This window comes from Numida meleagris, chromosome 3 (genome assembly GCF_002078875.1).
Source record: "Numida meleagris isolate 19003 breed g44 Domestic line chromosome 3, NumMel1.0, whole genome shotgun sequence".
Taxonomy (NCBI): Eukaryota; Metazoa; Chordata; class Aves; order Galliformes; family Numididae; genus Numida; species Numida meleagris.
Window position 1 is genome coordinate 22190027 of NC_034411.1, and position 21629 is coordinate 22211655.

General features: G+C 41.5%; 1 protein-coding gene across 1 annotated transcript in view; it reads left to right on the forward strand.

The window, feature by feature from the left end:
• Nucleotides 7-21629, forward strand: part of KCNH1 (potassium voltage-gated channel subfamily H member 1) — a 182140-nt gene continuing 160517 nt past the window's right edge. The window contains exons 1-3 of the mRNA XM_021393204.1: nucleotides 7-225; nucleotides 12165-12288; nucleotides 12535-12641. Of these exons, the coding sequence (XP_021248879.1) occupies nucleotides 153-225; nucleotides 12165-12288; nucleotides 12535-12641 (304 nt within the window). The 5' untranslated portion in view covers nucleotides 7-152. The remainder of the gene's footprint in view (nucleotides 226-12164; nucleotides 12289-12534; nucleotides 12642-21629) is intronic.

A 21629-nucleotide genomic window follows, 5' to 3' on the forward strand; every position in this document is an offset into this window, starting at 1 on the left:
GCGGGAGGCGGCGGGAGGGCTGATGCCGCACAGCCGTGCCACGGTCCCGGCGGAGGCATGAGGCGCGCGGAGCGGGCGGGGAGCGGAGCGGCAGAGCGCGGCTCCGCGCGGCCCTAAGCGAAGCCTCCGCGCCGCGCTCTCGCAGAGCGACTATGGCCGGGGGAAGGAGAGGGCTGGTGGCGCCTCAGAACACGTTCCTGGAGAACATCGTGCGAAGGTCTAACGGTAAGGGGCCGGGGGCGAAGGGGCGGTCCCGCGTGGAGGGGCTTCGAACCCTGAGGTGCGGGGCGGCCGTCGGGCTGCGCCCCCGCGTCCCGAGCGGAGCCCCGGGTGGGCGGCAGGTGCGGCGGGACGGCCCCGCGCTGTGCCGCTGCGGGGAGAGACCGCGGCCGGGGGGCAGCCCGCGCCGTCAGCCGGCCCGGGGGCGCGTGCGGGTCCGCAGCTGCGGGGCGTGCGGGGTCGGGCGGGCGGAACTGCGGGGTCTCCAGGAGGGCAGAGCCCGGAGCTCGGCGGGGGCTGCGGCCCGAGTGGAAAGATGCCTCCCAAGTGAGGAGGGAGTTTGCCATTTTGAGGGCTGAGGATGGGTAGTGCCGGGTTTTTTTTTTTTTTTTTCCTCCTAGCGAACTGTAACCGAGTCTTTCTCTAGGAAAATTGTGGAGTGCAAAGCGCCTAGAATTTCACAACGGTGTGCAAATATGCGTTAGTGTTACCCAGATTCTTTCGCTTAGGGACTTAGCAAAAGCTGCTACCTGCAGCCATCCGGGGGTCTGGGTGTCTGCTGGAACCCGGGCACGAGGGGTTTTCTGACAGCTCTGAGTTCTGCCATGAACTGTTAATGCTTCCGTGGGCCTCGGTGGGTTACTTTGGGGATTAAGAACTTCCCGCATGACTGAGAATATGCGGATCGAGTTCTTTCTGAAGACGAGGCGAGATGATTTAATCAATTAAAAAACAGTCGGTTTGTTCCAAAAAGGCAAAGACAATTAACCCTGTTGATAAGCAGCTAAAAACTCAAATCATCCAAAGAATGGTTTTCAATTAAGGGATATTACTGAGAAAAAAAAAAACCACGATCTTTGATAAGAACACGTCTTCACACAGAATGGTGAGGGATTTTCTGTTAAGCTGTTTTTCTCTGCAACTTTCCTATAGAAGGGTTTGGAAGCCGTGTTCCCTCCCCCAAAAATACTGCCCATCCCCTTGGAGAATGCTGTCCTCTTTCTAAAAACTGAAATGTTAACATCTCATCAGATCCACTTTGCTCCTCTAATCTTCTGACAGCAGCTGTCTAAGGCTTTTCTCAGAACCGTCTTGAGTTTGTGAATAATTTTCTCCACTGAACGCTGAATTTCTCTGATGGCTATCTGTGCCAAGACCTTGGTGCAATAAATCACTTGAGGTTTGGAGATGGAGGGGATCTTGCAGCAGGAGCTTTGCTCCTTTTCTTCCTGTTTTCCCTCATTGTTAAGAATGTGTCGTAACAGTGTGGTGCTAGACAGCACAGGTAAAATGGCAGCACACGATTTCCAAATGCTCAGCAAGTCCTGAGGGCTGCCATAAATACAGGTTTCTCGATGAAGCCTGATAGGAGATGATGCACAGTTCAGACATATTAGAGGAATCTTTGGGAAGTGACTCAAGTTCAAAAGCCTGAGTCTTCTCACGTCACTACTGTGATGTGATGCTGTCACATATCAGTGCTGGGTGATTCAGTTCTGCTGTGAGGCCATCTGCCTCTTCTGACGTTCATCTGTGTGAGGAGTTGAGGGCTGGGTCCCGTTTCTCCTCATCTGGCAGGGTAGTGTTGGCTACTGGGACGGAAGCATGGGAACGTCCTGGCTCCTAGGTGCCTGCCTCTCCTTGGCCTACCTGCTTGCCTTCAAGATGATTTGGGATGCCCACAGCATGAGCACTTAAATTTTGAGGTTTGGCTTCCCCTTCTCAGTTTTGTTCAATTGGATACTAATGTGGCCCACAAGGGAACTCTCTGGGCTATTTGGGATTTGCCAAATAAATGTTGGGCTTCTTGTCAAACTATATTTGCTGGCACCTGCAAGCAAGTGAAATAGTGCCAGCAAATGTTGAATCGATACATATATAGGAATGTTCCTAATTTGAGGATAATTCTCTTTGAAAGGAAAGGAATTTGGTTGTAGAACTGAAATAGATGCTGAAGAAATGCTCCATTTAAAGGTACTTGGGTTTGGCGTGCAACTGTAGTCACAGGTAAACTGAGAAAAACACACTCTGGCTTTGAGCTATATTGTGAGGGTTATCTTGGGGAAAGAGGCTCTATGGCAATAGCACAGTAATTGGTGTACAACCTCTTTTGGAAACACTACTCTAAGGATAGCATTAATTATGCCACTTTTAACAAGTAATTTAACAAGTAATTCTTTGGACAGCCTTTCACATTTAGTGTGAGACTGGCAAGCTGATGCACCTTCAGTGGCTAAAGGTAATGGCAGTGCATTTGGGCATGCAAATTCAGGGCCTTTCCTTTGAGCTTAGTATTCTTCTTCTGTTCAGATCGCACCGCCTGCAGCGAGACTCACCTCAAACTCCATTGGTCTGAATTGTCGTCTTAGGAATTTTAGGGACAAGAGTTCCTTCTTTGGTTGCAAATCAACCAAGATGGGTTCTCACTGACTAAATGCCAGCCTGAATAGCTATGCTAGGATTACAAGTTGCAAAGTAATTCCACACACTGGAGTAGAGAAGGAATTGAGAATCTCTATAGCATTGATATAGCACGCATGGGAAAGGATGTATAGCATCATCAGCCTAGAACTGTGGGCTGCGTCTGGTCCTCTTTGATTTCTTCTCACAAGAAGACCTTTTTGATGAAGTGTGAGCACTACAGGGTTCTTCATTCTTTGAAATGAGCATCTCCAGCTTCCTTCCTGTTGGAAGTCCAGAAGAAAAATGGAAGGACTTGGGACACTAATGTAATCCTTCTTGTCTGTATTTAATGTTTAAAAGCTGTGCTTCCGAAGTAGATGTGTAGAGCTAGAAAAATAAATGTTGCATGTAGTGCTTGGTTGGCAAAAATTTGTTTGAAGCACTGAAATATTTAAAGACTCAAACACCCAATGGGATAGAAAATGAGCCCGTGCTGTAAAACAGCGCAGTATGTAAAGAAACACTAGTCTCTGCTGGTTACTGCTAATGTGATATTAATGTTTTTCTTGGGTAATGTAATATAGCCCCAGTATGAAGGCACTACAGCAATAACAGTTATTATCTTGGTTCATGGCCAAGGCACCAAATTCAAATGGTGCGGTATGTTAGAGAGGAAACAGGTTCTGTGATATTCCAATGCTTTATCAATAGCTGAAGGCAAAAATACTTCTATGTTTACGTAAATACCTGCTGGATTCTCCAGCCCATTCTTGGTGAGTGAGAGTTTAGTTTGTGTAAAAATGGCAAAAATAAGTCCTGTGTTTGCATGGCTTAAGAATTTCGGTGGAAGTCACAGATACTTTTCTGATTTATTGACAAAAGAAGGAGGAAAAAATGGGAGTATGAGGGCATAAAGCTTATCTGAGTTTAGTCTTGCTTCCCCTGGGAGCACCCTAAGGAGAGATAAGGTGTGGAAACAAACCTGCACCCTCTGATGGAGAATTCAGTGAGTCCTCTGTAGAGGGAAAGAAAAAGTGCCCTCAGAGACAAAAATCCTGAGAATAACAGGTATTTCCATGATTTATCACATTACTTCCATTGGAGATGATGAAATCCCAGTAAAATAAGCGTTCTGCAACATGGGCCTGCTAACCTTGTGCTGCTGCCCAAGACCCAGGAGAGAAGTTAACTTCATTATAAACAGCTCTGGAACTGAACAACCTGTTTTTGTGTTCTGCCAGAGGCAAATGAGAAGGAATCTGTCTCAGGATGAAGAACTAAGCAGAGGTTTATTTTCATATTTTTGCACTTTATTAAGAGGTTCATTTACATTAAACATGTGCAGGGGATCCTTACGGTGCTGCCATTTCTCCTGCCCTGCCTGCCTTCAGGCTGTGGTGCTCAGGGACATGATTTAGTGGTGGGTTGTTAGAGTTAGGGTAATATGGCTAGGTTGCAGTTGGACTTTATGATCTTTAAGGTCTTTTCCGACCTGAGCAATTCTATGATTCTGGTTCATTTAAGAACCTAGAACAGAGAACAGTGTGGCTCTGGAGACAGGCGTGACTGCAGCCAGTCCTATTTGTCTCTAGAAGCACTATAGGTATGTGTCCCCAAAGGTAGCATTTTCTGTCTTCAGCGTTGTCAGTCTATTCACTTTCAGACTGCAGAGCTGTTGCGTTGGAAGGGCGTGCGTGTATGAACATGACAGGTTCTGCATCGCTCTTCTGAATGAGATGTGCCCAGGATGGTCAGATCCTGGGCATTGCTGGGCTGCCTTGTACTGCTGCAACACCTTTAGTAAACAGCATCAGTCATCAAGAAAGTATTTTCGTACTGAGAACAGGACTGCTAAAATAAGGAAACATATTTTTGGGGTGGAGTATAATTTTCTTGTTTCCTTCTGATAGAGTATGTTTGGTTTCCTGCCAGCTTTCAGATTTCCTTAATTTACAATGAGTCTTCAAGCAAAACTGGGCTCAGAAGCCTTGTGCTGCAAGTAAATTACGTCCAAGTGTGAGCTGGTACAGTTCTGTTGAATAGGGCAGTGTATTTTAGTGACTGTTTTAGACAAAAGTGCTGAAATGGATGAACTTAACTGTGGCCAGGGAAGAGCACTATTAAGGTATTCCTTATGAACTGTGATGGCTGGGGTAAGCACTCCTAATTCTTAAGGCTCCCAGATGAGCTGTTTGAAAGCCTGGAACAGATGCCCAAGAGGTTTTCTACAGCGTGCTGACAAGTCTGATTATCCGTCTTCCTGACTGGAGTGGGTTAATTTCAACATTTAAAAAAAAGAACATAGTGGATGTGGCCTGGAAAGTACTCTTACCTTGTATAAATGGCTCTTTGCCAAAGCCATACCTTGCAAAAAGTGCATACAAAACTGCTGGTTGGGTGGGTAATAAGATGATGTTACATTTACAGGGATGTTAGCTGAAGGTGTTGCTTCTCTTGCTGTTACTGTGATTGGTCCTGTGCAAAGCGAGGTGAATGTTACCCTCTATAGATCTGGCATCCAACGGTTGCACTTGGGTCTGTGCCCTTTTGTATCTGATCCTACAAGACTGCACATGAATGTAGATCTGTCTGTTGACACTGATTAAAACAAGGCATTTAGGCATGCCAGCAGCAGGCCTTCAAAACCACAAGGGAACAACTTGTAGGTTCTGTGTTAAGGACGTTTTCCCAAACCAAGAATAAAACAGAAGAAAGGGATTTGTTTCTTTCTGACTTTCCTTCTTTTCTAAGTTGTCAGCTATGGAGGTACCTTTATTTTTGTTAGTGCTTTTGTTCAGCTGGTCAGTATATCAGAATGTCAATTGAGTATTGACAGTTCTTCTTCCTTGGTATCACTTGAGGTGAATACAAAATGTTTCTTTGCTGGCTCTAACGAGGCCAAATTTGTGTTTGCATCTTTATGCATTTAGAAATGCATTTACAACCTGATCTTCTTAAAATTACTTTTATAGGTAGGAAAAAAGTACGAGACAAAGATGATAGATGACATGTTTTAAAATTAATGCTCTGAAAGCTCAAGAAGTTCTACAATCAATTTCTGCATTACATCCTAGAATGAGGTTGTAAAACAAATCTTAGTGAAACCCATTCATTGGAGAATTTGTTAATGCATTTCTGTAAGTTATATAGCTAGAAGTGAGCAGGGAGTTAGGTCTTGTCAGATGCTTTTAAGACTCTTGATAGCTGTAGCTATAATCAGTAAATCAAATGGCTTTCTTAAACTGATGGAAGACCCGTATAATTGATGCAACTAAATAATTCTTTTTCCCGGACTTCGTCTAAGATTAGACTAGAAGGAAAAAAACCTGGCCAATTAAATGGTGAAGCTTCACTGTTATAAAGTGGTTTTGGCCTTTATTAAGAATGGTGCAATGTATGACTTTTACAGCCGATGAACTTTCTAATTTCTGAAAATGATCTCATGGTGACGTCACTTTTGTCTGAATGGCTATTTTTTAAATGTTTCAGTATGGTCGGCACTTCAGAGATAGGCACAGAGCAATGCTATCCATAAATTATGTATGATGGCTTCTGTGCACTTCCCATTTCAGCTATTCATGTTCCATTTTTCTGCTCTAATTTCTATTTTATTTTTTTTAAATGTGGATAATTATGAAGACTTTACAGTTTCTAATGTTGGTAGGGCGTTTTATTCTTTTCAATTGAAAATTTATTCATGATAGAGGCCATGATAAAATAGATACTATCATAAAGCATCGTAACAAATTCTGAGATGGAACCAGTAGTTTTTATCTATACCACTGGTTGAATCATTTTCTATAATGATTCAAACTGAGTCACTTGAAGGTGTTGTATTAGTTAGTGTCTCTTGTTATTTGTGCTAAGTATGACGAAATACAGTTTTTAATAATTCTTTTCAGCCTGTACTTGCAGTACACTCTGCATAGAGCTTAAGTCATGTTTGAATAGGGCAATGTAATGTCTGCATTAGTGGATATTGTTTGTGTTCTAGCAGCCAAAGAGCTTCTAAATCCCTTTTTGTTTCTGTAAATATTTTTTATGCAAAACTTCTATAAAACTTGTAAACCCAAATGAACCTATCTATAGTCCTTTGTAATATGTTGTTTTGCATTTAAGTGAGGCTGCAGATTAAAATAATTTGTTCTCAGTGTTAAGGGTATACAGTTTTGAGGCCACCATATCATTATCCCATAGGGAGATCAAGTGTTTTAATAAAACATTTAAACACTGATGCATTCCGACTCAGAGAATGAGTACTTCGAGATAGTGAGAGGATGTATGCATCCATGTAACACCATTGACTTCCATAGGAGAGCGTGGGTGGAAGAGCAGAACTTTGTCCCATGACTTTTATTCCTCTGTGTGAATAGTCTTCTTGTCCCCTGGGCAGCTTTGGACGTTCTTTGAACAGAGAGCCCTTGTGTTTAATGAACATTTGGTTGATTCCTGTGTACTTCTCCCTGAAGTGTGAGCCTCGAATCATACAGGTGCAAAGAAAGGGTTGAATAGGCAGCTGAAATTCTTTTCAATTTGACTTATTTGTACCATTTTAGGGCTGTATTTTTATCTCAGAAGTTATATTTGAACAATTTAACCAGGGACAATACATACATACCTATCCTTTGCAAATCGTTAAAGCCATAGTACCGTATGAGCTGTATGACTGTAGTAATTCTGAGAGGTGTAATTATAAACAGCATCAACAGCATCCTACTTCCATGTGTTGGGTTCCTTACCAAAAATGAAGTGAATTCTTTCTTTCTTTCCCATATCAAAATGATACTACTTGTGATGCAAGTCATGAGTTTGTAAACACAATTGTTTGTAAACTCATTTGTCCCCTGTACTTATGCTTAAGCTGCTTTACGCCCAGCTAACAGAACAGTAGCTAAGGAGGCTCTATCAGCAGTGACCATGACCAGAGTCAGAAACTCTTTTACTAAGCCTTTCTTTCAGTTCTGCGGTAGTGGTTTGTGCTCTTACCTCTCCTAAATGTGCCAGTCCCAACCAGTTGCATCTATGAGATCTATGAGGTGCTTCTTGTCCTCAGGTGGTTTGGGGGTTTGAGCTGATGGGCAGTTCCCACTAAATAATGCAGTGTATGTAGCAATACAGTTCTGTAGATAGCAGTTTTGGTGAAGCTGGGTGTTCTAGAGACTTGCTGTCACTGTTGGTAAAGGAGCTGTTTTATTCAGAAGGACATTTTCTGATTCTTCTGTGATGATGTATTTTGTGATTAGAGAAAACCACTGGTTTCAGTGACTGAGCACAATCCATTCTTACATTGTGGAAGGAGTTAAAATGCTTTTCTTGTTCTTTAAAGCAGCCGTGACTAGTTTAAAGTGATCATCCAAAATGGCACTGACATTTGTGCGTGTAAAAGCTGATATATGGATGTACTTCAGTGAACAGAACTGACTAGGGGAAATGCAGGTTGAAAATGTGAAGTGTGGCATTTCACAAAGTAGCCGGAGTTCAGTAATCCCTGCCTCTTCCTGCCAGTAACTGTGCTGCCTTTGAAGTGCAGCAGTTCTTGCTTGTGTTTCTGCAGCATGAGATGCTTTGTGCTGCATCTCTATATATTTCTGGGCCTCCCAAGTGTCTTCTAAGACTGTGCCAAACACAGCGCAAGTCAGAACTCTAAGTCTTCTTTATATGAGCTCAGACTCTCCAGCTCCTAGCTCAATTCTTCTTGGAGCTGATAAGAGGAGCCAGTGAGGCGTACAGCTTCTCCTTGGGCTGGCCAATGCCACTAACCCAATTGATATTGTGTTAGAGATCGAATTCTGGGTAAGGGAGTCCTTTGAGTCCTTTCAGAGAGGCACCTCAATCACTTAATAGTTTGAATACTGCATCTATTACGTGCATGTTTTATCTCCTGTCTTTGAAGAGAATTTAGCAGTGTATTTCTTCTTCCCAGTCTCCCTCTGTCCAGTCTCTGTCCTGCCCTTGTTGACCCATTTGTGAGTCCTCAAGAGGCTTTGCTATGTGGTGCTCAAAGAGTTCACCAGAGCATCCCTTGTGCTTGTTGTGCAACAAAGCCACAGCTGTTTCCTGGCCTCTGGGTCCCTGCAGATGGAAAGGCAGTATTTGCCTCAGTGGATGTTATTTAATATTTTCTTATGTTAGGAACAATTGTTGAACAGATTATGAGCTGTCTCCAAGCAGCACGTTGTCAGGGACGTCAGTGGAATTGAATGTAAATGATAGCAATGAGAACAGCCCTTCTACCTCCAGGTTATCTGTCAGAATAAACTATGCAAAGGAGTTGCAAGTGGGAGTCCTTATTTTATGCTGTGTCTCTCTAGTGTTTGAAGAGGCAAAACACCATTGTCTGAGGAGAAATGCAGGTGTGTTCTCTACACAGGCTCAGAACCACCTTTGTGTTGCTGTTTTGTCTTTAAAGAGATCTGGAAAGATGAATGAGCACCTGTAAACAACTTCCTGTTTGTCTCTGAGACCCCTTCTTTACTGTGTGGTGCAAGAAACAATGTCTCTGTAGGCTTTCAGCTATGTGGAGAGTTCCTGAGCGCTGGTTTCTGCGGGGCATTTTTGGGTGTCGGTCCAAACTGAGGATGAGCACTAAAAGCTCAGCAGTGGAGCTGGAGGAGCAAACTGAAATCTGAGTCAGGGTTATGGTTTTTAACTCCAGAGAATGGGTCCAGCTTCAGTATTTTCTTTCTGTGTGACTGGGGCAAAGTTACGAACCATAGACAAGGTCAAGGTGCATGAAGTGGGAACTTGCTAGAAGTCAGACTTATAAAACAGTGGGATCCTCAAAACCTCTGACTCTCTCCTTGAATTGATAGGTGCTCATGTTTTTGCAGCTGAAGTTTTAAAAGTACAGAAAGGTCTGTCAGTGTGGTTATAACTCATGTCCAAACCCAACCTGGATTCTCAGATGTAGCATTATACCCCCACCTCCCCGACAGGGCTCACTACACTAATGGGATTGCCTGATAGGGATGTATAAAATACAGCAACCAATCCACACTGACTTAAAGACATCATATGTTGAGGGTGTTGGCAGTAGCTTGGTGAGTAGAAATGTCATTCAGGAGCTGAAATGAAGGCTGTGCTTTCGTGGTGCTCAGGGGTAGCCCCTCAGGGGAGGTGCAGGTTGGATATTAGGAAAAAATTCTTCTCTGAAAAAGTGGTCAGGCACTGAAACGGGCTGCCCAGGGAGGTGTTTGAGTCACGGTCCCTGGAGGTGTTCAAGAAACGTTTAGATGTGGTACTAAGGGACATGGTTTAGTGGGCAAATATTGGTGGTAGATGGGCAGTTGGACTAGATGATCTTGGATGTCTTTTCCAACCTTGGTGATTCTGTGATTCACATCTGCTAGGAGAAAGACCCAAATGGCTAAGCTGTCAGGAAGGAGGGAAATATGTGCATGTTTTCTATGCATCCTTTGGAAGCTCTTCTGGTAAAAAAAAAATAATCAGATTTCATTAACCCAAAAAGTAGGCAAGTGAGAATGTCACTTCTGAGCTCCTGTAATAATGGCAAAGAATCTGTGGTATTGTATGTGAGAGCTAGGCTTACATTTGAAACATTAGGCATAGTAAGAGAGAAAAATCCCCAACTTTAAAATATACCCTTTTTTGTGTGTGTTTTCTATAGCTTAACTTGGGCAGGCTGCAGTTTGCTGTGCTAATATTTCTTAGTTCTATCACCAGCACTGCTCAGAGAGCTTCTATCTCTCAAGTCTTAGAGAGCTGGGCGTCCAGATGCTAGGCTTGTAGCAGTCTCACCTTTCAGTGCTTACATCCCTACGTGGACTTGATGCCTTGCTTTTACCTGTAAAAAGAGGATAAGAGCACTGTCCTACATCATGGATGCTTTGGAAGTGTAGGTAAAAGTAGGATCTGCATGGTGACAGCCATCAGAAAAGTACTCTATATAGCTTTTAATGAAAAAAAACCTGAGATTATTTATCTGAAGAACATGTTGAGATTTGAGTGCGAAAGGAGAGTGACTGCTTCAGTTAATGGAAGCTCTTCAATGAGTTCTTCAAGAAGTGAAGGGTGGTATTACCTTTTCAGAAGGGGAGATGGTGAGAAGGAATAAATGCATGAAGGGACACAATTCACATCAGGGCAAAACATGACCTGAGTTTCATATTTGCATATTTTTTGTACTTTCTGATGCAAATATAAAAATATCCTAAGACAGTGCAATGCACTGTTTGTAATAGACACTCAAAAGCACTTGCTTTAGCAATGAGAAATGACTTGGCTTGCTTGTTCATAGGAAGGGTAAAAGACATGTATTGTTTCTGGAACAAAGTACTTCAACCAAGTAAAAACCATGGTATTTAGAAGAGACTGTGAGAAACAAAGCAGTTAAAATGTCCTGAAGTTATACTACTGATATATTTCATTCTAAAGAGTGTATAAAGATACACTTAATCTTGCTCATGGGATTGGGCAATGGATTTAGATAGCTACAGGAATGTTTTATTTAAACCCACTTGAAGTTTGCAGCAGGACAAAAATTTTTGAAAGGGGAAGTTAAAAGAAACAAAACTCTTTGCAAGTAATAGGTAAAATGTCTTGTTTGTGTCTCTTGGTTGCAGGAACCATTAACGACAGCTACACATATTTAAGCATCTGGGTGCAGATCTTGAAGAGCAGACAGCATGGTCGACTCCCTTAGAGCCTCCCCTTCAGTATGGATGCCATTATCTCATGTGGCTTCCTAACTCTTCTTCCAACTGCTAAGCTAGGGAATCTTTGGGGCTGTGAAAGGAGCCACTGCAGTCTCCCACCTGTCAGTACCCAGGCACCAGCACTGCTGTCTTGGCACTCACGTAGATAGCTGAGAGCCAAAGAGCCAAAACAGCAGAGAAACAAGGCCTGGGCCTGGCATTGAGTATATTCTTTGTTCAAATGAGTTATTAATCATAGAAATATAACATGCAAAGATCCAGTGAGAATGGAATTTTGAATCTCTTTTTTCTTAGTGACTGAAACTCATTCTAGCTTGTACAGTGAACAGAAATATCTTTCTGCTGGTGTAAGTACTAAAACTAGTTGTCTGGTGTCTTGTTTGTAGTGCTGTGCCATACACGTCATACAGGGAGTAATAGGACTTGTGTGGTCAGCAGCAAAGGCTGGATCGACAGGAGCCGCTAAGTCTGTGTTCTGATGAGAAATAAGTGCTCATGCTGTTTTGGCTGTGTTGAGGCTTCTCATCCAAACTGAATGTCGTGGTGGATCTGTATGTGTGGCACAGAGGGAAACAGTCTGATGAATCTGTCCTTAGTCAAGGAAATGAATTTTACCTGCTTAACATCGGGTGTTTCATTTGCATAAAACCACCTTCTTCAGCTTTGCCTGAGTAATTAATTAAACTTAAATTCTTAAACTAAGAATTTACTTAAAGCAGGGAATACTCCTGTTGACTACACTGGGAATAATATCTGGGAAAAACTGTGCAGGAATTGAAGCAATGCAGTTTGGATCCCAAAATGAGTATTTCCACTGATGAAACCGTATTCTTGTCTGATGTCTAACTGATGTGTTCTTTCAAACAGATACTAATTTTGTCTTGGGTAATGCCCAGATAGTGGATTGGCCCATTGTGTACAGCAACGATGGATTTTGCAAGCTATCAGGATATCACAGAGCAGAAGTTATGCAAAAAAGCAGCACCTGCAGGTATTTGAGAACAGATTTACTTTCTGTTAAATAGCTTGTAGTGTTGTGCTTGTTGCTCAAGGAAAGCAGTAATCTGTTCATCCCAGTTCTGTCTTTTGTCTCCTGGGGCTGCACCTGTCAAATTTGCTTTCCAGGTGAAATAAAATCAAAGAAGGGCTATTTCTAAATAGGTCCTTTTCATGCTGTAAACAAATGGCGTAGTGTCTTTGTTTAGTGTCTGACTTGAATCCCTTGCTTTGTTTGCAGTTTTATGTATGGAGAGCTGACAGACAAAGATACAATTGACAAAGTCCGGCAGACGTTTGAGAACTATGAGATGAATTCCTTTGAAATCCTGATGTACAAGAAGAACAGTAAGTAGCCGATTAGTTTGTTCATTAATGTAGGTGTGCAAAACTGTTTTAAATCATTACATAACTTGCAAGTCTGCCACCCTGGAGTACTGTGTTTTATGTAGGGTTAAATAAGCCCTGGTTCTGCCAACTGATCTCCAAGGGAGAAATGAGAACATTAGGGGTGCGAGTCATTCATGGAAGCAGAGGAAGCTCTAATTTGTTCTGATGTTTAGAGCAATTTGTGTGTGATGCCAACATTTGTTTCATTAGCTGCGCTAGTGACCAAGCTAGGTTTATGCAAATAGTTTTTCTTACAGAGAATGCTTTTTTTTTTTTTCAATTTGAAATGGCAAAACCAATATTTAGATGGAGCTTCATAATAAAAAGATCCAATCTTTTGTTTTAGAAGCTAGACTACTTCTGGTGTCTTCCAATGAAACTGTCTTGTGTTTTGGACAAAACTACTTCTTAAACATAGTATGGTTATTTTTTTCTTCCTATGAATTTTAGTCTGTCTGTAACTTCACATGTGAGCAGATGAACTACTTGCCCAAAATTTGTTGCCCCACCCCATGACTGTGTCATGGCATATTAATTTTCATTTACCTAAAGTAACCTGAAGTGCAAATACACTGGGGTCTTCAGATTGGGCCAAATGTCAAGCTAATTAGACTGCGTTCTGTAACTTTCATTTTGTGTTCAACAATTTTGCCTTACAACCATGAAGGAAAGGTACCTTGCAGAAGCATCCTGCCAACAGCTTCTTCCCATAACAGCTACGATGATCGCTTCGATCAATTCTGTGCTCGTGGACATGGGGAACTCTAAACAGAAAGCATAACATGAGCGCCTGTGATGCAATTTTTGACAGTTGACCTCAATGCTGTTTTATTTTTCATTAGATAGGCCAGTTTTCTGGGAAAAGGTAATCCATCCTACCTTTATGTGAGTAGCCATCCTGTTGAAATGAGCTGCTAGTGCTGACTGTTGGAGTTTGGAGAGAGAACAGGGACTTAACAAGAGCTAAAAGATAATACTTGTGTGCTAGAGCTGATGTGTGGAGCTGCTTGTTTTCTATCAGAATTCATCTCTTCTTGTAAGAATTGGTGGTGCCAAAGTACATGGAATAGGTTTTTGTCATTCTTTTAGGTGGAAAAAAAACCTCCTTAAGAGATTTTGTATTCATTTCTCTTGGAATCTTTTTTGTTTCTTTTTAGCCTGTTCGAAGCATGACCTCTGACATGATGCTGTTGCTCAGGGCCTTTCTGGAGCACAGCTTTGCTAGTCCAACTCAATAGAAAAGCTTCATGTGCTGTCTGGATGGCCGTGCTTTATGCTTCATGCCTTCTGGTGTTATCTGCCTCCAATATTTATCTATTTCTTAAAGGTGATTTCAGTTCCTAGCTCAGTTAGTGACCACCGGGACATGTGCAGCTCACCTCTATGAATCTAAAGCCAAGTAAATAAACTGTGGTTTGGGATCTAGGATGATGTGGATTTTTCTCTTACTTAACAGCAATTTGGCATCAAGAGGCTCTGCAGCTACTCTTCTATCATTGCTGCAGCATATGGCCTGTAGTGCAGCCTGGGGCCTCTCTGTCTTTTATGCAGATTTAAAGCAAGGTAACTGTGGAGTGAGGAATGCTTCCTGCCCTGCTATGCACTTCCCCGAGGAGAGGCAGCCTAGAACAAAGTCCAGCTGTGCAGAAGCTGTGTTACGCGACATGCCAAAAAGCAGGGCTGTGATGGTTCTTCTGCATGCGGGGAGGGTCACAGTCATGGGAAAAAGGAAAGTACAGAGTTTACTTTTGAGTTTAACAAAACGCAGTGCTCTTATGTTTGTTGGGCTTGTAGCTTTAAAGGTACCTTAACTACTGCTAGAGAAACACCAAAAACACTAGAGAGCTGTAACTGGGAAATACCAAAAAATGAATGTTCTTGTGGCTTATTCCTCAGAATAATTCTCAAATTATTCTCAAATAATCTCATTATAGAAAATACTGTCCCATTTACCAGTCATTTAGCGCTCATACTGCTGCCTCTGTTGTCCCTGTAGTCACCTAACCTCTACCTAGGACAAGCATTTTTGACACTTTTCGTGGTGGTGACTGAGTTCCAGTATTTACTTGGTTGTGCTATATGAATACATCATCAGGATGATGGTAGGTACAGTGTGTCCACTAGTTTCATTGCAACTTACTCTAAAAATAGCATAGGCTGTATTATTCGAAGGAATGATGCAATTTTCTATCTTCATGCTTGCATTTGTGGATATTGTCTCTACTCTGGTCTCCTGTTTCTCTGTCTAGTCCTGCCCTTCTACTCAACAGTGATTGTCCTCCCTCTTTCCAGAACTTGAAGTTAAGATGCAACGGAGATTTGATGGGTCCTTGTGTTTGATAAGCTAGGCCGTTGATTTACTTAGCAGAAATGTGACGATTGCTTTTATTCTCTAGACAAATTTCTTCCTAGAAACGTAGAGCTCCTTCAGGATAATTGGAAGCAATTGAAGCAGGCAGGTGAACAGACACAAAATTTTTGTAATTGTGGCTCTGGTGCCATTCCATTGCGTTCAGTGGCAGTTCATGATCATGGAGGCACTGTGAAAGCTTTCTTTAATCTAGACTGCAAAACAACAACATGCACGTTGACAGTAATTTCATGTGAGAGCTTCAGTTCCATTGTTTGATTAGATGTGAGTGTCCAGCAATGCTGGCAGTATTGTTTATGTTATGGGAAAATCAAAACAATGCTAAGTCTCAATGAAATCAGTGGAGTTCTGCTAATTACACCAAGGAGGGACACAGGCTGATATTTTAGACAACATTTTGCAGCTAATCTCAGTCACATCTTAGCTTATTTGAATTGATACAACTTTAAAAGTCTAATTTCTCAGGAGACTTTTAAAATCATTTGTTAGACTATTTATTTATCAGGCTTAGCGTAAAGCATGTCTCTGTAAATTAAGCTTAGACTTCCATTGCCTTGCTTTGTACGAGTAGTGCAAAAGCAGGCTTCTTCTAGATGTACTTGCTGCCATTACTGCTGAAGTAAATTTTTGTATGCATGCAAATTTATTTATTTTTTTGTGCCTCTGAAGAAGTGATGCCCATTCGAAATATAATTCCCTTCCCAATGCTGTCTCTAATCATGCTTCAGTGGAAGAGCATCAGAAGTGGGCTAAAAGCTAAATGCAATACAGGCTTGAACAGCAGAGCAGGCTGATGCGAAAGAATATTTCTTGCTAATATACTGGACTCTATTGTCTTAATTTCCAGCTATATGGGAAAGTCTGTGAAACTGTATGAAATCCATACAGAGTTGCAAAGTGGCTTCAGGAGGCCTCTATTGAGCAAAGATGTTCCCATTGCTTCTGGTCTGCAGCAGTGCTGCAGTGCCAGCTCTTGTTTTTTTTTTTTTTTTCCTCCCTCAGGGATTTTCTAAAAGTGAGAAAGGTGAGGCCAGTGGAAGCAGCAGCCAAAGGATGAGCCGTAGGTAATTCTTTTGCCTACTGCAAAGTGGTTCAGATAAGCAGCAGCTCATAATATATGTACCTAGAAAAGTCCTAAAAGCTGGGCCTCACTCCCTATTTGCACTGGGATTCGTTTCTCTGGTCTTCTGAGTGCTTGAATACTTAATACATTGAAAAACATGAAGATTTGTGAGTTTGTGTGTGTTTAATTTTTTAAAAAATACCTTCCCTCTTCCCACCCCTGGACACTCATAGATGTCAAAGAATGATAAATAAGCCCAAAGTAGTGATTTGGCAGATTCTGCCTGTGCATGTCTTTGGGACCAGTGCTTTCTGTAGAAAATAAAAATGAATAAAGAAAAAAAAAACAACAAAACAAAACTACTTTATCCATGCTAATTTGTAAAGAGCAAAATTCACTTTGGGGATGATTGCCTACTGCTAGGGCAGAGTTTCTCATAACTTATATTGGTTTAAACCATTTCAAATTATGTGTGCTGTGACTGTAGTGTCTGCAGATGGATACTTTTGGTATATAATTGCTAAATTAAATCATTGCATAGGTCCAGAAGCAGGAAGGAGGGAGTCCTTGTAAACTGGCATGTATCCTCCTGAGCCTGCCACTGAAATCTGTCTCCATATTTGTCAAGCTTTATGCACACCTGCATCTTCTCTTCTGTGAATCCATCTGCATGAGTTCAGTTACCCTCAGGAAGGTTAAACCAACGTATTTTGGATTCATAAAACTCATGTTTTCCATTGACTTTGAAGACTTCAGATGTGTCATCGAACAAGACCTGCTGTTGTTACCTCAAACGTATACAGTGCAATGAAGCCTTCCAATAGTACTCCTTATATTTTACTAGGAATTATTAAATATTTTACTTGAGGTAAATGGAAAGAAGATTTCAGACTTCCCTGTGTCTTACCCTTCTTTATAACTTTTGATTTCTCTGAAGAACAGGTAAACCATTTTGCCATCATGCAGTAGTTTGTGCTCTGAACATTGTAAACTGTTTGTTCCAGTGTCATAAGATAACTTTACATAGCAGTCTCACTTTTGAGGACTGAAATTGATTTTCTTTATCTTAGCACATAAGACTCTGACCTTTAGAAGTGTTAGATGCCAGAACATAGCAGCCCCAGATATGGAAACCATGAAGGCAGTATCTTTTAAAGTGATGGGAATGTAATGTCTACTATTACTGGCACAGGGAGGTGAACTTCTACATGCTGAGCTGGTTTGGTCTCATTCAGTGCCCACTCTGCTAAAAGGTAGAGTCTATGAAAAGAATTGCTCTTCATCTTGCAAATGTCTGAGACTCCTCTGAGCTCCTAATTTAAAAACTATGTGGGTATAGTGACTTGCCAAGCTCTCCCTAAACTGCTTGTATGCTAATTTGATATAGGACAAACTGTTTGATCTGTGTGTGATAGAAAGAAGCAATCTCATAGAGACTTGGGTGAATTGAGTGAAACTCCAGGAGAGGTGACTGTAGTGGTCATTTGTGCTGTTTGTATAACTGAAGTCCTGCTGTTCACATCACTGCATGGAGTAATTGCTGGAGACCCAGCACATCTTTCTAGCCCTTTCATTTCCCTACTGTTTGACTGTTTACATCTAGGGCAATGGTTGATAACCACTTGATTGAAGCACGAAGTACTACAGAGGTTGTACTGCTTAGAGACTTGCCCTTACTCGAAGTAAGGACAGTGAAGGCATCAGCTGAATAGTCAACATTTTATTTTTTTCCATCATTATACTTTATGGAAAGAAAAACTGCCTATTTCAGTTTTATTTAAACAAAGTGCTTTTTGTAGTTTTGAAAAACAGTTGGCAAATTGACCTGTTTGTTTAAATGGTTCAAGGTATGGGGCAAGGGCATGTTTAGATAATCATTTTGTTTTTCACTATAGCCTATTTTTGGTTGACAAGAGGGAAAACAGAAGGAATAGAGGGTCATCAGTATCCTCAGAGGGAGAAGCAGGAATACACCTTTAATGCCTTATTCACTTTCACGCAAGAGTTTCTGAAGGACCTCAAAGTCAAATCACATGTTAAATGTTGATGTTCCTGGCAGGGGATGAACATGTCACTGTTGAAATACATAGGACTGGAAGGGAGGAGAGGGAAGAGACGGTAGTATTTGTCTTGCAGTTGGGAAACGGTAAGATGTGGAGACATTTACTGTATGTTAGTCTGGAGAAGATCTGGGACTCAATCATGTCTCTTAAAATAGTCTTGTCTTCAAGGCAACATCTTAAGTCCTGCGCACAGGCCATAAGAGCTGCATCAGTTAATTCTGGAATTAGCTATGTAACTTTTGTACCACAAGATAGCCTGGTGCTATAGGCTACTGTCAGAATTTTGTTGGAGAATTTAATCTCTTACCATTTATTCTCACTGCTTTTCTACAAGCTTTGAAGTGACGTTCCTTTTCTAGCAGGATTGGTCCTATGCCATTAGACAAACTCTGGATTCTTTCACTGTTGATTCCAAGTCTAACAGAAGCCAACATGGCTCACAAGAGTTTACTTCTTTGTTTGTGCATTGGCATTCTCATTGAACTTTACCAGTGAGAGACTTTGCCAGAACTGAACACAAAATGTAAATGAAAGTAGATGTATTGTTGGAAACGCTGGTAAACAGTCTCTGAGTGGCTGTACATCAATGCACACAGAAGGCATAAGGGGAAGTTACTCTTGTTTTGCTATCAGAGCTCTGAAACACATACTGCAGTTTCTCACACTGCCTGTGTAGCACGTAGACTGAATCTGAAAATCATGTTTTTCATTAGAATAGCCTGATGTGTGCCTCCTGCTAGTAGTGATTGTCTGGCTGAACAGGGACATCCGCTTTGACACCAAGAGTATGAAGGCTGCCTGAAGGAGGTTGAAATCCTAGTTTCCGACCTGATTTATAGCTGGTTTATACTTTAAGCTTTCCTGTTTAATAGTTAAATAAACTGTTTAATGTTTAAAAAAGTAAAATTCTTTTGATAATTAAACCAGTATGCAGGAAAAAAAGCTGAGTACAACCACATCTTGGCTAAGCCTCTCAGTGTGTTCCCAGAGTTCAGATCCCAGTTCAGCTATTAACGAGCTCCCAGTTGCAGAGCACTGTGGAAAGCCCGTGTAGCTCAGCTCTGTGAGCACTCACCTCATGATTGTGGTTTTAAATCCACTTGTCTCCTATTTCCAGATGAGACTGACAAGCTGTCGAACACACTGTGGGTAAAAATTCTGAGTAGCGTTGGAGGGGCATATAGGACAGCCTGGCAGAATTGTCCATCTACTTATTTCTACTGTCTCTGTGTTACTATGTAGGTGCAAGATTGGAAGACGATTTACACAGACTGTGCGTTCCACCTTGACTTTACATTTTGACTTTCCACACATCCTGTTTGTGCCACTCTGACACTCTGGAAATGATAAGGTTCCCCAGATAATGCCAGTCATCAGAAATTTCTACTTTTAGCTAGTAAGGAGAGCTGACTCTTTCTCACTTTCTCATTGCCAGTGGGCAGATGGTGAAGATCTATACTTGGTCCTAGATAAAAAGGGTTTTGTTTTTCTGTTTTGAAAGAAATAGTGCAGCACAGGAGTGGGAGTTGAAGGAGTCAGAAGGTGAGAACCCTGCTGCTATAAGCTCCTTGGCCTGCAGCAGCCTTCTACAGGTTATCAGGAAAAGTCTTCCCTCTTTCTGTACTTGTAATGTCAGAAAAGTCATCCAACAATGTATTGTAACGTAGTCACAAGGAGCATATAACAGTGTATTTGAAAAAATAGCTAGAATAAGATGATGAACTGCATCCTTTCTGTTTCAGTGATGTGTTACAGCATCTTCCATAGCGGAGTAGTAGTTGATACTTCATCTCTGACTCTCACAGATATATGTGTAATTTGGCTGCACAAGGTTAGTATTAGGAGCAGCCCATGGGAGAATGCCTGTAGCTTGAACTAACAAAACAATGCAAACTGTTCTGGGGAAAGGAAAAACATCCCTAATCAAAAAGTGAGAGCGTGTAGGCTGCAGACAGAGATCTTGGCTGATAAAAAAAAAAGCTGCAGTTTTAGTGAACAATGTTGAAGTGGGTAAAATTAAAAGTAATTGGTCACCAAAGTGTCAAAGGAAAACCAATGTATGGATTTAATCAGTTTCAGAACAGTTCACATGAAATTGGGAAGAACAAGTAGGCAAGAAGAAATGGAGATAAGTAGTTTTAGTAGCTCTTGAGAAAGGAGAGTATAAAGGGGATTACTGCCTTGAAAGTGACTGTTGAGTCCTTTGCAGCGTCTTCTAAGCTCATTAATAAGTTAGTGATGATTTTGCAGCCATAGTTACTCTGCTGAAGCTTTTCTTGCATTTAGCATTTTTGTTTGCTTGTTTTATTGGAGGAGGTCATTCAGGTGTGCTAGTTTTTAAATACAAAAACAAACAAACAAACAAAAAAACCGAAACAAACCAACTAACCCAAACAAGCAGCCACAACAAAGCCAAACACAAATGAAACCCCCATGATATTGATCCCTGAATTTGCTTCAGAAATGTCTCTCAGTAATTCGATTTGGATTTCTCTGCTCTTTTAGTGAAGGACTCCTTGCATTGTATACCCTGCTGTTTATAGAGGTGGCTGTACATATGGTATGGAAGCTCATGCAGGCTTTGAAACTGCCTATGCTATACATGCTCAGTGGGGAATCAAACTTCATTTATGGAAGTTGTCCGTAGGTCTTGGAGTTGTCCTGCCTTTCTGTGGCCAAAAAAGATTGCTAAGCACAGAGGCTGGGAGACAGCCAGGTGAGGCACTGGGTAGCAACATGCTCCATTATATTAGCATATTTGGAAAAATACTGCCTTTGCTTGTTGTGAACTACCTCAGGTTTCCTTGTGAACCTTTAACAGTCAGGAAACACAAGTGGCCCTAGTTGTTGCATGAAATACACTGTACAGTAGTCAAGTGAAAACACTGAGTAATTCATGTGAAAGAGAATCTGATCTCTAGCCTAGATGTGGGTTCTGTGGTCAAGAAAGAGAAGAAATACTCTTCTAGGATCACCCTTTATGAAGTAGGCTGTTCTGCACAAGTAACAAAAATTAGCTGCGATACTATTCATTCTGGCTTTCTGCTATGGCCAAAACCTGCTGATTTTCATATCTTGTACTGGTTCCTTGTGCGTAGACTTTTCTGTCATACGTAGCTCACAAGGGAAAACCTGAGAGAAATGTTACTCACAGCAAGCAAGCTTGAATCCTCTCTTTGGATCTTAAATCTTAGGTCCGCAAAAGCAATGATGAATTTTTCTTCATCATCACAGAGGGCATAGGGACAGTATGAAAACATGTACAATTAGTCATTTTTCTATGACTAAAATTAAGAGTGCACAGAAAATAATGGTGCCTTCAAGAATGCCATGCTATGACACAGAGGAGCCTACTGTTTTTTTTTTTTTTTTTTCTGACCCCTCCAAGCTACTTACTCAAGTTACAAACATCGTTGTGCTGACTCCTGTGAAATGGGAGGGTAGACACA